Raw genomic sequence first — 19,803 nt, 5'->3', positions numbered from 1 at the left:
AATTATACTTAAACAATTATTTACTTCAGGCTCAGTGAAAATTGTTGAATAATCCCCGCGACTTCGTCTCGGAATTATTTAACAACATTTACTTCACCTTCGACGAAAAATTGTTAAATGTTAGAGGCGGACCATAGGAATATTGCGGGGGCCTTATAAGGGGATCAGGTAAGTTTTACCGTGATACAGCCAAAGTTCTCCAACCCCCCTCACCCCTCATAAAAACCGATCCCTACACGGTGTCCTTCTCCTCCTTTCCAACGAAGAGGTGTCCGACTTGGAATGTGTTTTTGTTAAAACGTACGTCATGAAAATGGTACATGAGGAGTTGTCATTAATTACTTTTGAGTAGTTATCCAACTTAAACCCACGAGTGTTCAGGTAGTATTTCCTTTTATGAGGACTAAAATCAACGAATTTTTTCTGAATTTTTAACTTCTCTTCGCCTTTCATTTCGAAAACGGAGCGTCTGAGTTTTTATAGGTTTACAACCATGCTGCCGGTCCGACGCGCAAAGTTCCATCGTGCATGGCACATCATCATCTCCGGCCATCGCAGTTAAGCAAGGAGTAGGGAAAACACTCTGACTACGTCTCGTGTTTCCCCTACACTTCTTTCATGGTGCTTTACAACAGAGCAATGCATAGTTCTTTGTTTGTGAAGTAATAAGTCTTAATATGCTAGATGTGGCTCCCTGACCTCTACGTGGTGCTATGCTATGGAACACAAGCAGAAGAAAGCGCACGAGGCGGACACCTGCAGGTGAAGGGTTTTCTTTCACGCTCCTACACTTGTGCAAGTCCCGCCTCTCGCGATTTCCTCGACTCGTCTGAACAACACAAAAATGGGTAAATGTTCCACGGGTAGATGTGCCATAATTCGCCACCCTTGACAAGCCAACTGGGTGAATTAATTCTTCATATACCATGGTGATATAAAGATGGCACTCTAACAAAACACTTCGGCCGAACAAAGACCAAACGAAATTCAAAATTGAAATTGTTTTATGAGTTTGTTTGATTTTTCGTATTTTGTTCACGCCAAAAATCGCATTGCTGAACACCATCGACTAACGCTTTCGTCAAAGACTAACTCTGAAAAGCTAGTTTACCAACTGAAGACTACTCACAACAGATGACACCAAACATCGGCACGTTACACACCACTTAAAAAAACCAACGCAGTCGCCAACGGACTAAAAAATAACAAACTAACTAGTCAAAACTGACAAATCAACCGACGAACGATATTTGAGTATGACAGCCACTTTACTGCCAAACTGACCTATCACTTTTTACAAACCAAAGTTGTAACGTTCGACTTACAAAGTAAGTTTCTTTTTTTTTTTTTCATACACGAAGCAAGAATTAGTACAGTGCCATCTTAACTTATATCCCTTCAATACTTTGTTTCATCAGCTGAGTTCTGTTACCGTTTGGAAGCAATATATTTTAAGACTTTTTAAAATGCCTGGTCACTAGCTCTTTCGAGAAACTGATTGATAAGTTGAAATTTAAACTTATTAATAAGCCAGTTAAAATTGACTCCGCATGACGAAGAATGATAGAACTTTCACAATTCAAAGAAGGGTTTACTTGGTAGAAACTAAGATATGAATTGTTTCGAAAATCGTTGAAAAACGTTTACACATTGGTGTTGAATAGTAAACAATAAACAGTTATACCGTCTCCAGAGTCAAGTTCGAGTGGAATTAAATTTCTCGGTTTTTTTTTTATTTCTTTTGTTTTGATTTCTGTGACAAAATGATGTACCTGTGATATAATAACACCTAAAAGAATTAAAGTCTGAAAAAAAATTAAGAGATTGACGTTTTGAGTCAGGATTTCTTTTGAAAGAAACGAAACTTATAAGACTGTTTTATTTTTTTTAAGAGTGAAAGAGAAATTGGCAATTATTATTTAATTCTTTTTGCGCGAGATGCTGTTTGAATAATCTTTTGGCGGGAATTTTTATAGGAAGGCTTGTTAAAAATTTTGCCGAAATGTTCGCCAGGGAAAACTCTGTGCAAATTGATCCAAATTTTCCCGCCAAAAGTCTTAGTAAATGTATACGAAAATTTTTTTGTTAACACCTTTTTCTTACATTTATCAAAAATTACTTAATTAACTTGTGATTAAAGAGAATTTAAAACAATTAAAATACTTTGAACAAGAAACTTTTGTGGCTTATTGAGTTTACATTGAAAGACAATAAAAGATGAGACAAAAGATTGATCACTTGATCGATTTGTTTATTAATAGTTGATGATAACGATACATGAGAACAACAAGTAAATAAATATTCAGTTTATTAGCGATGTTGCTTATATTTGAAAAAAAAAAGATTGGCGCATGCGTATTTTGGGCGCCGTATTTTTTCTTAGTCTTTTGGAGGGAAATTTCGCCACATTTGAACAGATGTTACTGACAGATTTCTTTAAAAAAAACGGCGCATGCGCCTTATAAGCGCCTGTAGTTTTTGGCGGAAAATTTTTTTATCTCAAAAAAACCCTTAACGCAGATTGAACCGACAAAAAAAATCACGAGATAGCAACTTTTTAGTCATTGGAATCTTAGTTCCGACTAGAAATAGAATTGAAAGAAATTCCCTCCGTTTGATTTGTACCTCTCAATAAATCTGTCTTTCTCTTGGATTAGTCTATCTCAAGGGCGTAGCCAGGGGGGTCCTGGGGTGCCCGTGACCCCCCCTTGGTAAGCCTTCTTTTGAGCAAGCAACCTACAATATTCAGGTGGTGAAAACGCCATGACAATATCTTGGCCTGCCCACTATACTCTCACTGCTCATCCCAAAACTATAACATGAAGTAAAACATGCACGGCGTGGAGGTCGACACAACAATCTGGTGAGTAGCCTCTGTAACCCCCCCCCCCCTCCTTTGAAAAATCCTGGCTACGCCCCTATATCTAATTTGACTCGTGCTTGAAGTATCAGGGATATTCACCAGTCAGTCTGCAAAGAAATAAAGACAAATCTTAAATTAACAAATGCTCTAGAATTCAAACCTCTCTTTCTGAATTGATAATAGTAAAAGTAAAGTGTTGGTCTGTCGCAGAAACAACTATTCAGTTGTAATGTTAGAGGAGTCAATTTCAGTATTTAAATCTTTAAGCCGTCATGAAGGTAACCTGGATTTAACGACAAATTCAAAAAGAATCACTGAGGAATATTCTCATAAATTCAAGAAATTTTGTTGTAGCTGTTGTCGTCAAAACGACTTCAAGTTGGATTTTAGATTTTCGCCTGCCTGTTTTCAGGTATTAAACCGCATTTCATTTTGAGCCGAGAGTTTTAAATTTCATTCAAGCAACAACAAGAAATTAAGCTATGCTCGCCAGCAATTCCTCTGAGATCACGAAGGAGTCCTCGTGCAATAATTACATAATTTAGTTTCTGCTCGCTTGAATTGTATCTCAAAATGAAATCATTCGCGAAATCTCCTAAACACGCTGAGAATACTCAGGTCTACACTGTGCTGTAGGCATTATGCTCATTCTTCTTTCATTTAACTCTGTAAATTCCTTTTAACCGCCTCCCGGTTAGCTCAATGGATAGAGCGTTGGACTGTTGTGCGGGAGGTCGAGGGTTTAGGCCCCGGCTGGACCAACACTCAAGGTCTTAAAATAATTGAGAAGAATATGCTACCTTTCGATAACACCAAAAATGGTTAAATATTCTAGTCCTCTCGGATAGGGACGAATAAATGGAAGTCCCGTCTCCTACAGGGTTAGGGGTAGGAGACGTTCATTTCCCACGCACGAGATCACTGTGTGATGGATGTCCTCCCCTGGGGTGGGATGGGTGGGATTTATAAGGTGGACTACTCGCATGGTTCGCATAGGTTCCGTTCTGGTCCTACCCTACCCTACTGCGCTAATGCAGTGAAAAATGGTTAGAAAACAAGGGTCACAACGAGAAAGATGAACACTGTATTTCTATTCAAATGATGCATCTTTCCGTAGATTGTTTACCTGAGGAAATGTGGTGACAGAATTGAAAAACATGAATCCTCCACGTTGTACCTCTACTTTATCCAGGATAAGAAACACTCGCCGACCTGGACAGAACAGACAATATCCAAGGTAATAGGTTCAGAATTACTTGTTTCTTGACTCCATAGAAGTTAAGAAGACGCTCAAATTTCCTGTAGTTCGTAAGCTCTTTCCACGAGCAAGACTGAGCGAAAATATGAATAACAATTTGAAAAATTATTTGTAATTCAAATGAGTTTTCGAACTTCAGAAGGTGAGTTCAAAAAAATCGACGCTTAGTTGTTCAGTCTGATCCGACGAAGTAGGTAATGATGCCACGCTTTAAACAGATTTCCAACTCAAGGAAAGACTGTTCAACAGAGGGCTGCAAATAGCGTTGCGTGGTTGATCCGCCGTTCGGAGAACTCTCATTCCAGAGGCCGCTCAGCTGTGCTGTTCACAAATTATAAATTTTTAAGAAATTCACTTTTAAACACAGGTAATTAAACGATGATGAACAATTACCACTAGCATCCTGGTTTAAAATGGCATATAAGGTTACAACAAAGCTATACATAGGTATTTTTCACCTAATAGCGCCCGTGCACTTATTAAAAATTTCGGCGCTTGATCGAGGGGGGCGCCTATTATTCTCTTGTACTGATTCCACTATAGTTAACACTTAAAAAGTCATAAATAAAATGGCAATAGAAACAAGTTTTCCTTGTATCCTTATTATTAAAGAGAGCGAGGGAAGGATGGGGGGGGGGGGGGGGAGGAAGTTTATTCGAAAGGAGTGGTTGTTTAACATTATGTCCTTAGGGGTGGGCGTACTTCTCAGAGCGCGGACGCTTATTAGAGGAAATACGATATGTACAAAAAGGGTACAGGAAAAGTAAAATTTGGCGAGAAAAGACGTAACCAAACTTAGAACTTAATATTGGGGAGTTCGATAGCAATCGATCTCGTTTTATAAATGGGTGCGCGCATTTCTTTTTCTGAGTAATTTGTAGGCTATGATCTGAAAAGTCCCTAGTACGCAGTATGATGACAGAGAATTCCCAGAATTCATACGAAAAATTAGCCGATTTGTTAACCGTACGAGAGATCCTTCAGATTCTCTTAAATACTAGGTAACGAAGTGTCACCTAAAAATCCTTCCCATAAGCAACCCTCAACAAACCTTTCTTATCCTACGACTGCTTGGAAACGTGCAGCACATATTATCGCGTCAGATTTGCGTACAAGACAGTTAGGGTCGATAATATTTAGCCGGATTTCGCAAGAAAAGACACATTTTTGTGCTCACTTTTCGTCTTTATGTTTACGTTACATGCTTGCTCGAAATTCTTCGGATAGACGCGCCGATTAATGAGAAATTAAAATTTTCTTTTTTTGTTTTGCGTCATGCAACATTGAACGAGTCCTCATGGCGTATCAACGGGCCTGCACTCTCTTTCTACATAAACTGTTCAAAGTTAATCCAATAACAGAAACAAGTAACGTCGAGTTACAGTCAACTAACTTTTCCTTAGAGTAGTGGTGAGGGCCTTTAAAGAGCATTTGAATGTTCAGCAAGTTTCGTAAGAAAATGCAATACAGGAAGGCTCTGGAAAGCGTATCTGATCAAACAACTATCTATTGTTGGAACTGCTGTTATCGTCGCTTTCAGACTTAGAAGCCCTTTCCTTTCCAGTTGAGTTTCTTACGGAAGTTTCCTCTTCGTTTGTAGTTTGATCAAGGATGGAGCGAAAGGAAGTTTAAAACCACCTTCGTGACTTTATCGTTCAGCCTGACACAACAAACGCTATTTTGAATTATGTTGATCTCTCCGTGTCCTTAAGAAAAAATTGCCGCCTTTGTCCCGGGGTCTGAGTGAAAATCAGGATCCCTTATTGGATGTCAAAACAAAATTTTCTACAGTCAACGGTGTTGGTTTAGTTACATTTTATTTGTAATTGCCATTTACTCAATAAGTGGCAACACAGCAACAGGCTCATAATAAACCAGAACAAATCAAGTTGTATAAGCACTTTCAATAATGAGTTGAAATAATGTGTCATTCTTGGGAATGAAGTCTACCAACAGGTTAAGTACCAAGGTGGGAAGCTTTACATAACTACTATTTATTCCCTGGGGGTGTCCACTAACTTCCTCCAGGGTTTCTGTCCCTTTTCTTTTTCTTTGGGTTTGCCACCCATCGGCCACGTTTGAGGTTTTGGGTTTGAGTCTGCTTATCAAGTTTTGCCGGAAAGTTCGCTGATCTCCCAGTAGAGGTGTGTTACTGCAACCACAGCTATTTAGTATCTTATAGAGGAATCCTGCGTCCACGATGCCTTTAACCTCCATAATTATCTTGCAGTTTTTGTTCCGGGCAGCGAATCTATTGATAACAATGACGCTAGGATTAGTCTTAAGAGGAGACTTGAGAACTTTCAACATTTCCCACGAAGTCACCCCTGGAAGATCTACGAGAGTGAGACAATTTCCTGTACCAAGAGGTTCTTGAAGATATCAGCTACTGTTATGGGGGATGGACACTTGGGTCTAGCCAGGACATAAAATACGACTTAGCTTGCTTAAAGCGTTATACAGATAAAGTTATTAGAAGACCTGGAGGACCCCCTCTTTCAAACGAGGCAAGGCCCCCTTGACTAAATTTTGAATATTTTGACTCTATCACTTGCATTTTGAGGTCTATTCCAACTTCTATCGCTTTTCTTGCTAACATTCAACCAATTTGAAGAGAATTACACATAACTGCATGTGTGGAGTAAAATGACGTTTGTAGAACGGCTTCAAGAGCTTAGCCAGCGCAGCACAAGCGGGTAGATCTACCTGCCACCCTGCTGCTTTTGAAATCCCTGAATATGAATTACAATTAAAATCATTTTATTACTTGTTGCAAATTAAGTAATTCTCATCAACACTACAACACAACGCATCCATCTAAAAGCCTTGAGTTCATGCACATAGGTTCAGAAAATGACAAAAATCAACACAATCTTTAACCTAAAAATCCATGAATTCTTCCCTTGAACATGTCTTCTTCCTGTACTCTGTATTCGTTTCTCTTTGGATATAACTCGTGTTCATCGCTTAGAAATCACCTTTATACGTTTCACTATGCAAAAAAAGAATCACAAAAAATTACAATCGTGTGATCATTAGGCAATTCTACTTATATTCTTCCAATACTGGAGGTGGCAAATCTAAATCTTGAAGCAACAGGGAGGCCCCCTGGGGGATCGGAGGGGGGGACTGGCACCGTTCTACATTCCCAGCACTTTAAACCATGACCACTTCAAAATATAATTGTTCATTTCCACATGAACACAGTTTGTTATCGTTTAGTTGACACAACTTAAACCCGATTTTATTTCATCAACTCCATTTTACTCTTATTCACAATAATTAATTGAAGCAATTAACCTTAATTTAAGGTTCACTTTAGAATTTCCAAGCCTAAACAACAAATTTTCTGGTACATGAAATTGCCAGAGCCAACCAGATTTATCACTCTGACTGAATTTGTTTAAGTTTGATTTTACTCTTACAATAATTATAATGATCATGTATCACTGCGCTGAACCCTTTAAACCCGCACATCAGTTTGCATTTATTCTCCACACTGTTCCATCCATCTCCTATGGAACTGACAAAGAGAATTTAACAGTAAAGAGCTTCTTTAGATGGTAATTTCCTTTATTCTCATGACCTTAATGTGTGATTTGGCAGTGATACCGAGAAGGAAAAATTAGATGCTAGTCATTCTTCAAGGTCCAAGAGTTAAAAATAGTTCAAGCTCCATTAACATAACTTTGACAGCAGTGATAGCTATAAGGAGGACAAAATGGGGAAAATCAGTCATTCCAATCATCTATTAATGGTAAAAGGGGATTCATCTGCACTTCAAAGTTAACTGAATTTATTTTGTTGTTACATTAACCCAAGAGTAAATAAATAAAATAGTAAAGTTACCTTTCAGATTATTACCCAGCATCAAAGAAGTCTTCCTCAAGCGTCATTGCTTTCTCAAAAGCTTACTGTTGAGTCCATATTTATCTTGATTTCTTCTAATTACTGTGAAGTGTTTAAGTTGCCCTGCTTGTTTTTAAGGATTTTTGCGGTTTTCTTTTTTGCTTGGCAGTTAGAAGCCATAAATTAAATATTATTTCAATAGTTTCTTACTGGTTATTGTTTGCACCCCTCTTGGAATTGCATTAAGGTATGAATTCCAAGTGCAAAGACAAGCACTGTGGTCTCCTGCTTAGACGTTTTAACTAAAATCATTTACAAGGTAAAATTGATGGTATCATGATACCAAACGAATATCATCTGGTTATTTCTGAAAAGTTGGAAAACAACAGTCAATGTACGGTTCATGACCATGGTCAATCAAACAAACAACATGGGTGTTTGTGTTTCTTTTACAGTTTAAATCTCACTTTTACTATCACGTGCATGAAAACAGAAACCAAATACAGCTAGATGAAGAAAAAAAGTGTTGAAACAACAGAAATGCCCTGTTCCAAGGTAGTAAGCTTATCGAACTATCCCATACTTTTGACACTTCCACACAGAATCACTTCACATAACAATTCTAGGTACACAGACAAAATTTAAAGTAAGGCATTAGAGAGTTCAGTTGATTACAAAACCAACATTTTATTGATAGATAAAACAAAAAATAAACTAGAAAACTTATCTTCAAAAGCAGATTTTTGTGGACACAGGTTACATGAAAAGCAGTTACAAAACACATGCAATGTACTGTATGTATAAAAATAGCTGTAAAAGCATCATTTATGTGAAAATAAAGTCAAACATTTTGGGTGTAGATAGTTCATCAAAAAATATTCACATTATTAGGATGCCTTCTTCAGATACACTGTTGAACATTTAAACCATGTTTTACATGTCAATTCATAAATGTTCTAATGCAGTGTTAAAATTTAGGAACCCGACATTCACATTATTTTAGAAAATATTTAAGGAACAAGTCACAAATTAATGAAGCAGTTACTTCTAAAAGGAAGGAAGTTGGCAGTGCTTATAAAACAACAACAAAAAATACAAACATCTCAATGTTTAAAAGATAACAATAAAGACAAAACTCTAAAAATACTTACATTCAAAGGTGTTTATCACACTTTGGTAATTTCTCTATTTTGAAAGTTAAATGTTTACAGCAACAGATCACATCACAAAGTTAATTCTTCTGCAAGTTTAGATATGTGCGGGAAATGTTTATGGGATATGAGCCTCTTGTTTTGTTTAAGCAAAGTTGTGAAAACATTATCAAGTTCAGGATTACCAGTAAGCACTGTTCTTTACACTTATTACAATCCACTAAGTCTCAATTTATTGATTTTTGACTGTTATAGGCAATTACACTGGAAAAAAAAAAAACAAAACAAACTGTTTAGCAATGTTTATCACTTTATTGAGTTCATCAATGACAAGTAGATTAAACTGTTTAGATTTAACATACATAGCTAAAAAGAAAAAGGAATACCTCATATTTAACCCTTTAAAGTGGTTAACCATGCTTTGCAGTTTCAGATGTTTGTAAACTTATCCCCACAATGGACAGGTGTTTAGTACTATTTTAAACATTACAAATACGTCCCTGAAATTGACAGTCATAAATTTAGGGGCTATGTTTAATTTAGGTTTATGGGGAAATTTTACCATGAGCATTACTGGAATACATACATGTTCTGGTTAGATTCAATAATAAACAAATTTGGAATGTTATTACAGCTTTGGGTAACTAAACAAAAAGGTAACTTGGTTACGATGAATATATGAAAGTTCATATATTCTTGGTTAGTTAGTAACTTGGTTAGTCTTTATCAAAAGATTTGTTTTAAAGTTTTTTTTTTAATTAACGCTTAGAATACTGCTTGTATGCTTTTGTATTCCTGGTAATTTGATTTATCTGAAGGCTCCATACAAAAATTTTTCCTCTTGATCTTAGGGAAAATTAAAATTATTTATAACAGTTAACAAGAAACTTATCAAAATATCTGCACCAAAAGAAAGTGAAATAATGAACACCAGTTTCTTGTAATAAGAAATCAGGTGAACATACATAATGGTTTCCGAGAAATTTATCAAAACAGTATCAGTAAGCTTCACTCTTCAAATCAGAAGCTATTGAAAATAAGTATAATTTGTTAACTACTTTAATAAGGGAATGTGGCTTCACGAACAATTTTCTTCACAGTACGAGCTGGTGGTGCCTTGAAAGTTGCAGGTGAGTTTGCAGGAACTCTTGTTGGAGCTAAAATAAGAATTTATGTAAGTTTAACATTAACAACTTAAAAAGTTAATTAAGAAACTGGAATTAACCTAAGAATAGCTGTAAATGAAATTTATTACAAATAGGGAAAGTAAAGAGTTACACTTTAAGGCACTAACAAAGACTAATTCATCATTGCTTTAACCTTTGAAAATATTACCACCGTCAAAATAAACTTCCTTTCAATGGACCAGTGTAACTCTTCAGATTTTAAACTCTTTAGTATGTAAAAGTTAACTTACAAAATAAAAAGCAGGCAAACTTTTTTATTGGAAATAATATTCTGATCTTATTGTGCACACAGAAACAATTTCAGGAAATCTTGCATCAAAGAAATCACAGTACTCAGGTTTACAAAAAATATAAGTATGAATTAATATTTAATCTCACTATGACAAAGAGCTAGTTTAGCAAAACAAATTCCAAAACAATCTACACACAAGATGCTTAATGGTTAGACTTTCTTTTCATTTTTAAAGGGAAAAAGGACCCTTTAAACAAGTAATATTTTTTTTTTTACAATTTCACTAACTAAACTGTAATTTTTGCAATAAAGCTTTTAAGGTAGTCAGTTTTTATGACCATAAATCCAGTTTTTGCTTGTTTTCAAAAGTATTTTTTTTATCCATAAATGGGGCTTGACAGAGGAAACAAATATTGACAGGATGTACCACTTACCTGCAAAAGTTGCATCAAAGACTTCTCCTGGCTGGCCATATTCATAATATACTGCCTCACTGTTGATTCATACAATGTACAGGTGTGCTTAACCCAAAGCCCATAAAAACCAGGGGCCCATTCCTCGAAAGTCGCAGTAACTTAATAGGCCCGAAGCCTTGTTTTAAAATCAAAATTTAAAGGATAGGAGAGCAGGTTCTGGCTCCCAAACCAGTCCTTTTCGTTTCTTTAGGTGGTAGTTTTATAGCATCATTTTCAAAACTTTTGAAATCCTTATCATGAATGAAAACAGAACAGCTTTACGGGCCCGTTAAGTTACCAGGACTCTCAAGAAACGGGCCCCTGGCATGGGTTGTTCCGAGGATTGATACCACTCTCTACCAGATAACTCGCTTTTTAGTGGAAAGTGCAATACATTTTAACTCTTATCCTTTGAATAGGGTTATCCACTCTTTGAACACCTTTGGCATAATGCTGAGAAAACAGCTCTTTGCAAATAGTTCGGTGTCTTCCTTTGAAATTAACTTGATCACTATCACTGATCCCATACATCTCGAAGGAGCATACCTCTATAATTATTATGTGATTTTAAGCTTATAAAAACCTTTGGTTCCAAAGAAGAGATTGCAAAATGACTGACAGCTATCGTGTTTTTAGTTAACCTAATGGTTCATTTGTGGGCAAATGGCTTAGAAAATCTGAGCATCAAGAGATCCATGGCAAATTTAATCAGACATGACATATATGGGTACTGTTTCCTCAACAAAAACCACTGCTGCTTCATCACTTCTAAGAAAATCAAGTGATCTCAACAGATGTCTATCTGGTACCATGGTCAAAAAATAATTCCACAGATGTCCTCATTTTCAGAAATTTTCCTTTAGAACTTAAAATAATGCTCTGCACTGTTAATCAAAATTCCACAAATATTTAACTGGATTCATTAGCTAAAGTCACCTTTCTTTTACTTTGCAATTCATGAGATTTTGAGACTATAGGTTGACCTAAGTGCTTACCCGTGTTCAGGGTAGGCTGCTTCAAATTCATAGCCTGGCTCATAAGACTCATAGCCCTGGAAAAAAGGCAATTGAACAAGATGAATATATTTAAAACCACTGTTTCATTCAGACATTGAAACTTCTGTTCATGCAGTAATTCCAATTGTTTTAATTTTAACTTTCTAGCATGATGATTTTATCTATTTAACAGCTTCCTTTGTGAGAATGTTTTAACTTTAAGGTTATTGCATTTAAATGTAAAGTAGAGTGAGATTTGGTTTACATTATTGTGAATATCTAGTGGAAAATTACTGATAGGCCACGCGGGTAATTAAGGAACTGTAATATGAAAAGGGCATGGTTACAACTCTACCTGAAAACTGTTCACAGAGACTGAATTGGAAGTGATGATGTAAAATATGGTTTAGTTTAATTCCACCAGGCAATCATGAAGTGTGATCATATGAGTGAGGGAAGTCCTGAAAAGGACTTTTGTCCATAATAGTGACTCATGTTTTCTCCTTTGAAAACACTTCTGCTGAGGTTCAAAATTTCATTCATCAAAACCCATTCATTGGCTTAATCTGTTGCTCACTGGACAATGAAGTAAAATGTCCAGGTTGGGGCCTTTGCTATGTCACTGCGTTATGTTCTTGGGGCAGATAACACTTTCAGAGTGCCTCTCTAAAGTATCATGAAGAACCAGCAGAAAGTCACCAAAATAAGTAACCCTAAGGATAACCCTAAAATGAACTGCCATCCCCTAAGAAAAGGTAGTTCCATGCTACTGAAATCAAGATGTGCTGGCTTTTACAGGGGAACTTTTCTAGAACTCCCCTCCACCAAAAGATCACACTACATTACACACTGATACTACAGTAATAACTGTGTTGATTTAACCAATTGTAAATTTATTATCAAGGCTCCTTTACCCATGAGCACTTACAATCACTTGTTCTCCAGTAGTCAGCAGTTGTACCCCAACTGATGCAGGAAGTGTGTGCACTGCCTAGCAGATTTAAGTGCACAAGTAAAGGTATTTCAGGCAAACAGTTTTAAGTGCAGTTAAAAAAAATATTTAAAGGGCTTTCATGGAATAAACTGTGGTGTACACCATAAAATTGATGTGTCATTTCATCTAAAGTGGTCTATTTTGGTTTAACACGGCTTAACATTGTTAATATTACAAATTAGAGTGCAGCAACGCTGCAATTACTACATTTAATTTCCCTTATTTAACTTCATTTTTAACTTTTAGACAGGATTATGATGATTGACAACAAGCAGAAGTTGCTTAATTTCATGCTAGTTCAGTCTTTTTGCATTTTCTTTTGTGATTTTGTAATCTCACTGCCCCAGAAGAGACTGCTGCCCTCTTTGGTTTTTTCGTTTACAGTGCCTAGCCTAAAATACCACGACCAAGTGTTTCAATTATTCCTTCATGTACTTCTTTTACAGTTATTTTAGTTAATAATTTATTTCAGGTCCTGAAATAATGTAATATTTCTAAAAATAAATACATATCCACTTACTCCATATGGATCCCCTGGTACTGCAGCTGCTCTTGGAGCTGCATGGGCTACAGTGGGTGATGATGGGCCTAGTCCTGCTGCAGAACGTGCTGCTGACACACTCACATGTCCTACAGCTGGTCCTCTTGGTCTTGCAATGGTAGTTGTGCGTGGAACTGGGCTTCCTCGTCCATGATGAGCTGGGTGGTGTAAGTGATGTGGAACTCCCCTGGGATGGGGGCGTCCCCGAGGAACAGGTGCAGGAACTGCAACTGGAGCAGCTGCAGGAACTGGTTCCTCCATGCCATTAAGTATTGCCATTTCTCTCATCTGTTCCTGATGGATTTCATCATTATTTTCCTACAAAGTAGTAAAAAAACAAACTAATCAAAACTAAGACTTGTGTGAAGGCTTAAAACTGCAACAGCAAGATTTAAAACTTAAGACTACCTGCAAATCTCATTGTGGAACAACTGGATGGGTTGTGGGGATTGTTAGCAATAAAACATATTACTTTTTTTTATGAGTAGATAAACAAATGAACTGGCAAAGCAAAATACAATGCAAAACAACATAGAGATACATCAACAAATACGTACAGAGCAACAAGAAAAGACCAGTATTCAGTAATAAAAAGTAACTAACCATACATTGGGTAAAAATGTACACTGTTCTGCATAGCAAATTGCAAGTTTTTCATCTCTTTGCATGTTTATTGATACATGTATTTTGATGTTTGTTGTCTTAAATCAGGAAGAACAAAAAAGTGTCCCTTCAACTTAGCATACAAATGCAGGCAATTTTTACGGAATAACTATATAAATAAGAGCATACTTACAGGTACCAAAAATTTCTTAATCTCTTCAATAGCAAGGCCTAATCTAGCATGAGCTTGGCCTGGGGGAGCTTCAACTTCAATTAACACATGGAGATCTTCTTCAAGGTGTGCATATTTTGCATCACCAGAACCTCTCAGTTCTTCCTCCTGTATTGAACATTAGCATAATTTCAGAGCTGAACAAAGAGTTTCCAGCAATCTGATTGGTCGAGCAGTTCCTTATATGACGCTATATAAACCGCTCCGCGTGGTTTATATATAATGTTAAACTAAAATGTTAATAAATGTTACTAAAATGGTATGATTTTAGAAATTTCTCTGTTGTTCAGCTCTGAAATTATACTAAAACAATTATTTGCCTCGGGTTCGGTCATATTGTCAAATAATCCCCTTGACTTTGTCTCGGGGATTATTCGACGATATTCACCTCACCTTCGGTGAATAATTGTTAATTATCACTATTTTTAAGCCCTATAATTGTGCATTCTTGTTTCAAATGTACAGTATCAATCCGTAGCACAGTACACATGTACAGATGTGTAACATGCCAAGAAAATATAAAAAATTCGAATGAACTTCCAAATTCAATTAAAATCATTTATTTGCACAGAAAATGAACCTCTACAACAAAATTACAACATATTGACCTATTTGGAATTAGCTGGAGCAATTTCTGTAGTACCCAGAATGTATTGCGGTCCCACCCATTTTACGTTTTTTACAATATCATGTCTGGTTTTTTTCGGCAATTCTGGCCTTATTTTTTTCATACATTGTTTTTTTTTGTACAGTCTTTTCTTCTCCTCTTGGTTTTCTCTCCATTTCCTCATTGATTCTGTTTTGTCTTCACACTTCATCGCCAGACAGCCATTCTTACACACTGATTATGCCAGATGATTTCAAGCTAAAACTCATGTGTACGCAACGTTTTCTCATGTGTTTTTTACTAGTTGCATAACATTGAGCTTCCAAAAACTTCTTGAGTGGTTACCAAGGCTGTTTTGAAGCATTCGATCATTGTTCAAGGAACTGAAATAGCAGTCAAAGACCACGAAATAGATGCTCGTCTTCGAGGTTGATGTTGCCGAATGAAACCCGTCATGAAACATTTCAAAACGTTTGGGATTTGGTAAATTGGTTCTAGCACATGCAATTTGTTATATATTAAAATGAAAATTGCTATTTTCAATCGTTGTGAGTTGAGAATGACACTTGAAAGGAAATCAGGAAGGTCAGTTTCATTCTTCGCGTGTGGAGGGTACTTACATTTTGCCTTTCTTGCAAAAATGAAGTGTAAACATGGCACGTTTCAGAGTGTTTGAGAATCAGAAATTTGCTTCATTCTCTGGATGGCAAAAAGGAATTACGCCAAAATTTTCAGGATTGACTGTTCGAAAGGTGAGCATTCCAATTATCGAGGCTATTTCATCTTTGAAGCAATTTACATTTTGAAATGTTGGATGCATTTCTGAGTTTGTGGATTGAAACGTACAGCGTGATGCTAGTACACTGGTTCAAGGAATCTAATTTTTCTCCAAAATCGCTTTTCCTGAGAAATTTTGACCTATGCGCCCGAAATCTATGAATAATTTTGATTAATAAGGATCTTAGTTCTGCTTTAATCTATTATGGTTAAGCCTGAAATGTTACCAAAATGATAATTTTCTGTGTGTGAATGTTACACGTGACGGTGCTTGTCTCCATGACAGTGAAGCAAAGTCATTATTTTCCCTTTCACTTCCAATATCTTATCAGCAATTCTCCTTACAGTCTGCCATTCAATTCTTATGATGCTGATTCTGAGAATTTGGTTTTGGATCAATTAATAATCCCCTAGTTGATTTTTTCCCTTTATTTTCTACACTTATCTGCTTGATATTGTATTCATATTACAAGGAAAAATTCTGTCTTAGTCACTAATGGGAATAACAGGGTTAGAGCCAAGTGGAGAGTTGTGTGCAGCTGAAATACTTAAGCCTTGAGTGTGTTATGCAGATTGGTTAAGTTTTGGCACGTTATTTTCATTTTTGACCAATATTGAATGGTCACTTTCTATCAGCTAGTTAAGTTACAAATAGGTTTCTTTGGCTCATATTTCATGAATTGGTCTATTGGATAGTGCTGCAAGTTGTTGGAGAGAAATCTGTCTGAAATCTGTTTTCCACTTCATAATGATAGGCAGTATAATCACTAAATGCAGGGGTTTCAATCAAAGTCAGTCATTAGCAGTCTACTGCTGCCTTAAAGACCTCTTACTTCTGTCTGTTTAGCTTGCAAGCAAGCTTGCATTTGGGTTTTGCTGCCCATAACACCACTGGCAGCTGCTTTGGATAAAGTTATTGAAACTCCTGTGAATGTACTGTACCAGAATGTTTCCCTATTAAATAAAGTAACATGATGACCTAAGTCTACTACGAGTCTACTGACCTTTTCCTTGTCTCGCATGGAACCTTTACCAAGAATTGACATCTTGGTGCCTGTACTAGCTTGAAGACGCTTAAAGGTGTTACCTCTTGGACCAAGCAACTTTCCAACAAAATTAAACTAAGGCGATGGGAAAAAACAACAAATAATACAAACCCAGCTTTAGATACAATGCATAAAACTACAAAGTGTGATGATGATAAAAGACAACATTTGATCCAACATGTCAAATTAGGATTCAACTGCCTTACATTAAGAAGAAAGAAAACTCACCTTGGGGTATTCTTTTACTGGAATGAAGACCTTTTCCATCAATTTGGTGGGCTGATAAAGCTTACTGTCAAAGACATCTGCAGGTCTACGGAAGTGATGTGTCTGAGGGGGAGGTCTGGTTACTGCTGGCACCTCTGGGCTTTCAGGAGCAGGCACTTGGCTACTAGCAGGTACATTCTCTGACACAGGTGATAAAGCATTCCCATTACTTGTTTTCTCAACTTTGGGTTTTTTTAACGCTTGCACTGCTGTAAGTGCTCCCCCAGTTTGTACTTTGTTGATTTCTGTCAAATAATTCAATACAAATGTAGTGTTTATTGACTGATGAACAATGCAGGATCTTAAAAATGGTTTAGCTTTGGCTCAGAGTAAATTTCTACGAGGTGCATGATGAAACAACAGTGTTTATATTTGTGAGCATGAACATGTTTTAGGCCCAAAACATATTTATTCCCAAGAACATTAACTGTATAGCTAGTACCACTTTTGAGGGCAATGAGAAAATAAAAACCGAAACGATGATGACAAAACAGTTTGAACAATCATGCAAGCAAACAAGCAGGCTAAAATGCCGAAATCTCCATTCTTGCCTGCAAAATGCACCTCACTGCCAGCAAATGTGATAATTATACAGCACAAAGTCATGTTAAGACCTTTCATGGTTCATAATATAAATGTTCCTGGCTTGACACTAACTTTTCAACTCACTAGCCAAGTGGCTAGTAACAACTTAGATATTAAAATAATTTCAGTTTGTTTACTAGCTAAACCGGATGGTGAAAATTGAAAACCACCAGCCAAAACAGAATTTCTACTAGTCTGTGGCTAGTTGGCTACCATTAGTTTTGAGCCCTGCTATCATGTTCTGCCCTTATAGAAAGATAAGGCTCCAGGTAGCATTACAACATATAAAGCTACAAAGAGATTCTCATTGTGCAATATAACAAAAATATGAAGGTGTAGTCTGATCGTCCGGGTGAGTGTAGTCGTGAGAAGGACTGTTGTCAGTGGTAGTGACTGATGTTTCGACTTGACTCTGATGATGACTTCCACACAGGTTGTCGAAACATCAGTCACTACCACCGACAACAGTCCTTCTCAGGACTACACTCACCCAGATGATCAGACTACACCTTCACATGTTACCCCTGGGTTCAAACCATTTACTGCATAACAAAAATAACTAAGCTGCTTGCTTGATTAACTTAGATTAGGTATGTAGAGGTGTAAGTTCTTTCTAATGCCTTAAAAATATCTTCCTTGCAAAGAAAATAAAAAGGTACTTAGAAAGTTAAAATTTTGCTTAAAATATTTGGAGCCCAGAGTTTGATGTTGAATTGTTACTGTCAAGTGGTCTTGTATTGCACTCTTATTGTCTGTATCTGAGATATCGAAGCTCCATTGGTAAGCAACTGTTCTAGTACTCACACAGGGTATAGGGCAGTTAAAAGTTTCCGAGGTTTTACATCGTATTAAAAGAATATCACTTTGCTGTAAACTCAACAGTCACAAAGAGGATACTGGACGGAGAACTACTGTAAAGCTAGGCCATCAAGGGTGCTTCTATTGGCAAGTTTAGAACGGGGTTTCGAAAATATATTCATGGGATGAAAGACACGAACCAAAGTGCAAATGAGCAGTGATTGATCATGATACCGACAATCAGTTCCACTTACACAACCCGAGCCTTGAAACACAATAATATCACCTATTATACCCAGAGGGAGCGAAACGTATCCATTTTAGGGACTAATTACAGCAACTGCAATTACAAAAACTAATTCCTCGACACCTCTGCATGAGGGCAACCACATTAAACAGATCCAAAAGATTATGGGTGAAGTGCGTAATCACTCCAATGCAAAGTCATCAAATATTGGGAAATTCCGCACTGGAGGTCTGTTCCATACTATAGCTACATATAGCCATAATCACCGGTAAAAAGCATTACGAAACATTTTGATAATCAGGATAAAGCGAGGGAGGAAGGAGATCTTGTAAAAGCAATAGTACAATTTTCGGAGGAGTGCAAATTCTTCGTTCCACTGGTCGCCTCCCGACAACAACGATTCGAAACGAAGAATTTTCACGGAATGAGAAACAACCACAAAGATGATACTTTATCCACAAATCATCAATCCGAAAGGATCCATCTGCCGTAAATACGAAGATGTTATACTTTATAAGCAACTGGTGGTTGTTGACCGCGAAGGAATGCAAAATATTACACTCGATCTTTGCGCTTCGGCTTTCCGTGACGTTGCAGGAGTGATTTTATAAAAAATACACGGCCTACCTTCGGTTAACAAGCGCATTGAATGTACGAAAGAAGGATCTAAGTTGTCCTTTTCGGTTAGAAGTTCGGTTAGGTAGCCACCTTCCACGGCCATGACAGAGAAATGTGATAAAATTCCAGCTGAAATCAATGAACTACATCAGCTACAACATACACAAAATGGCGCCAGCAAAGTTCTCGTTCATGCGTCAGTGATCATTCATCAAACAATGCATTATATGTGCATGCTTTGATTGGTTAAAATTGTCGATCATTCTTCATTTTGATTGGTTTAGATTTCATTCTTGGTTTCCAATGTTGCGTCGTGGGTCACGAGGTCAATGATCAAGATTCGCATGAACTAAAGGATTTTGGGCAGATTACTTACCCTGCGATCAGAGCCTTTTTAACCCGTCTTCGAATCGAAAAGAAGACAAGAGGAAGAAAAGAAGAAAAGGCTCTGCTCGCAGGGTACAGATTACTTTGTCGTAAAACTGAAATTTTAATTCC

At 36.9% G+C, this 19,803-nt stretch overlaps 1 protein-coding gene across 5 annotated transcripts; it reads right to left on the bottom strand.

Moving 5' to 3' along the window:
• Window positions 1-5,921: 5,921 nt before the first annotated feature.
• On the bottom strand, window positions 5,922-19,510 carry LOC111322107 (uncharacterized). Of its 5 annotated transcripts, none has more exons than XR_015994448.1 (10): window positions 19,315-19,510; window positions 17,019-17,302; window positions 16,749-16,865; window positions 14,322-14,468; window positions 13,505-13,843; window positions 12,919-12,981; window positions 11,991-12,046; window positions 10,975-11,033; window positions 7,002-7,113; window positions 5,922-6,372 (listed from the first exon to the last, which is right to left on the bottom strand). XR_015994448.1 is itself a non-coding variant. In XM_088742481.1 (9 exons), exons 1-9 carry the CDS (start codon window positions 19,406-19,408, stop codon window positions 10,181-10,183), a joined length of 1,257 nt encoding a protein of 418 aa, XP_088598607.1. In that variant the 5' UTR covers window positions 19,409-19,509; the 3' UTR covers window positions 8,638-10,180. The 5 variants fall into 5 exon arrangements, 2 of the variants coding, with proteins under 2 accessions (XP_088598607.1, XP_088598608.1); XR_015994449.1 differs by lacking the exon at window positions 5,922-6,372 and adding an exon at window positions 6,379-6,536; XR_015994450.1 differs by lacking the exon at window positions 12,919-12,981 and having other exon boundaries at window positions 19,315-19,509.
• Between the last annotated feature and the right edge of the window lie 293 nt (window positions 19,511-19,803).

Source organism: Stylophora pistillata, chromosome 13 (genome assembly GCF_964205215.1).
Source record: "Stylophora pistillata chromosome 13, jaStyPist1.2, whole genome shotgun sequence".
Lineage (NCBI taxonomy): Eukaryota > Metazoa > Cnidaria > Anthozoa > Scleractinia > Pocilloporidae > Stylophora > Stylophora pistillata.
The sequence above is the reverse complement of the archived record's forward strand: the minus strand, read 5'-3'. Positions and strand labels throughout refer to the sequence as shown.

Excerpts from the sequence above, each read along its gene's own strand:
- LOC111322107 (XM_088742481.1), bottom strand. The coding sequence starts at position 19,408 with ATGGCCGTGGAAGGTGGCTACCTAACCGAACTTCTAACCGAAAAGGAC. Across the intron at positions 16,866-17,018 it reads CAGTAAAAGAATACCCCAAG|TTTAATTTTGTTGGAAAGTT; the intron begins GTGAGTTTTCTT and ends CCATCGCCTTAG. Across the intron at positions 12,982-13,504 it reads TACCAGGGGATCCATATGGA|GCAGTGCACACACTTCCTGC; the intron begins GTAAGTGGATAT and ends TAAATCTGCTAG.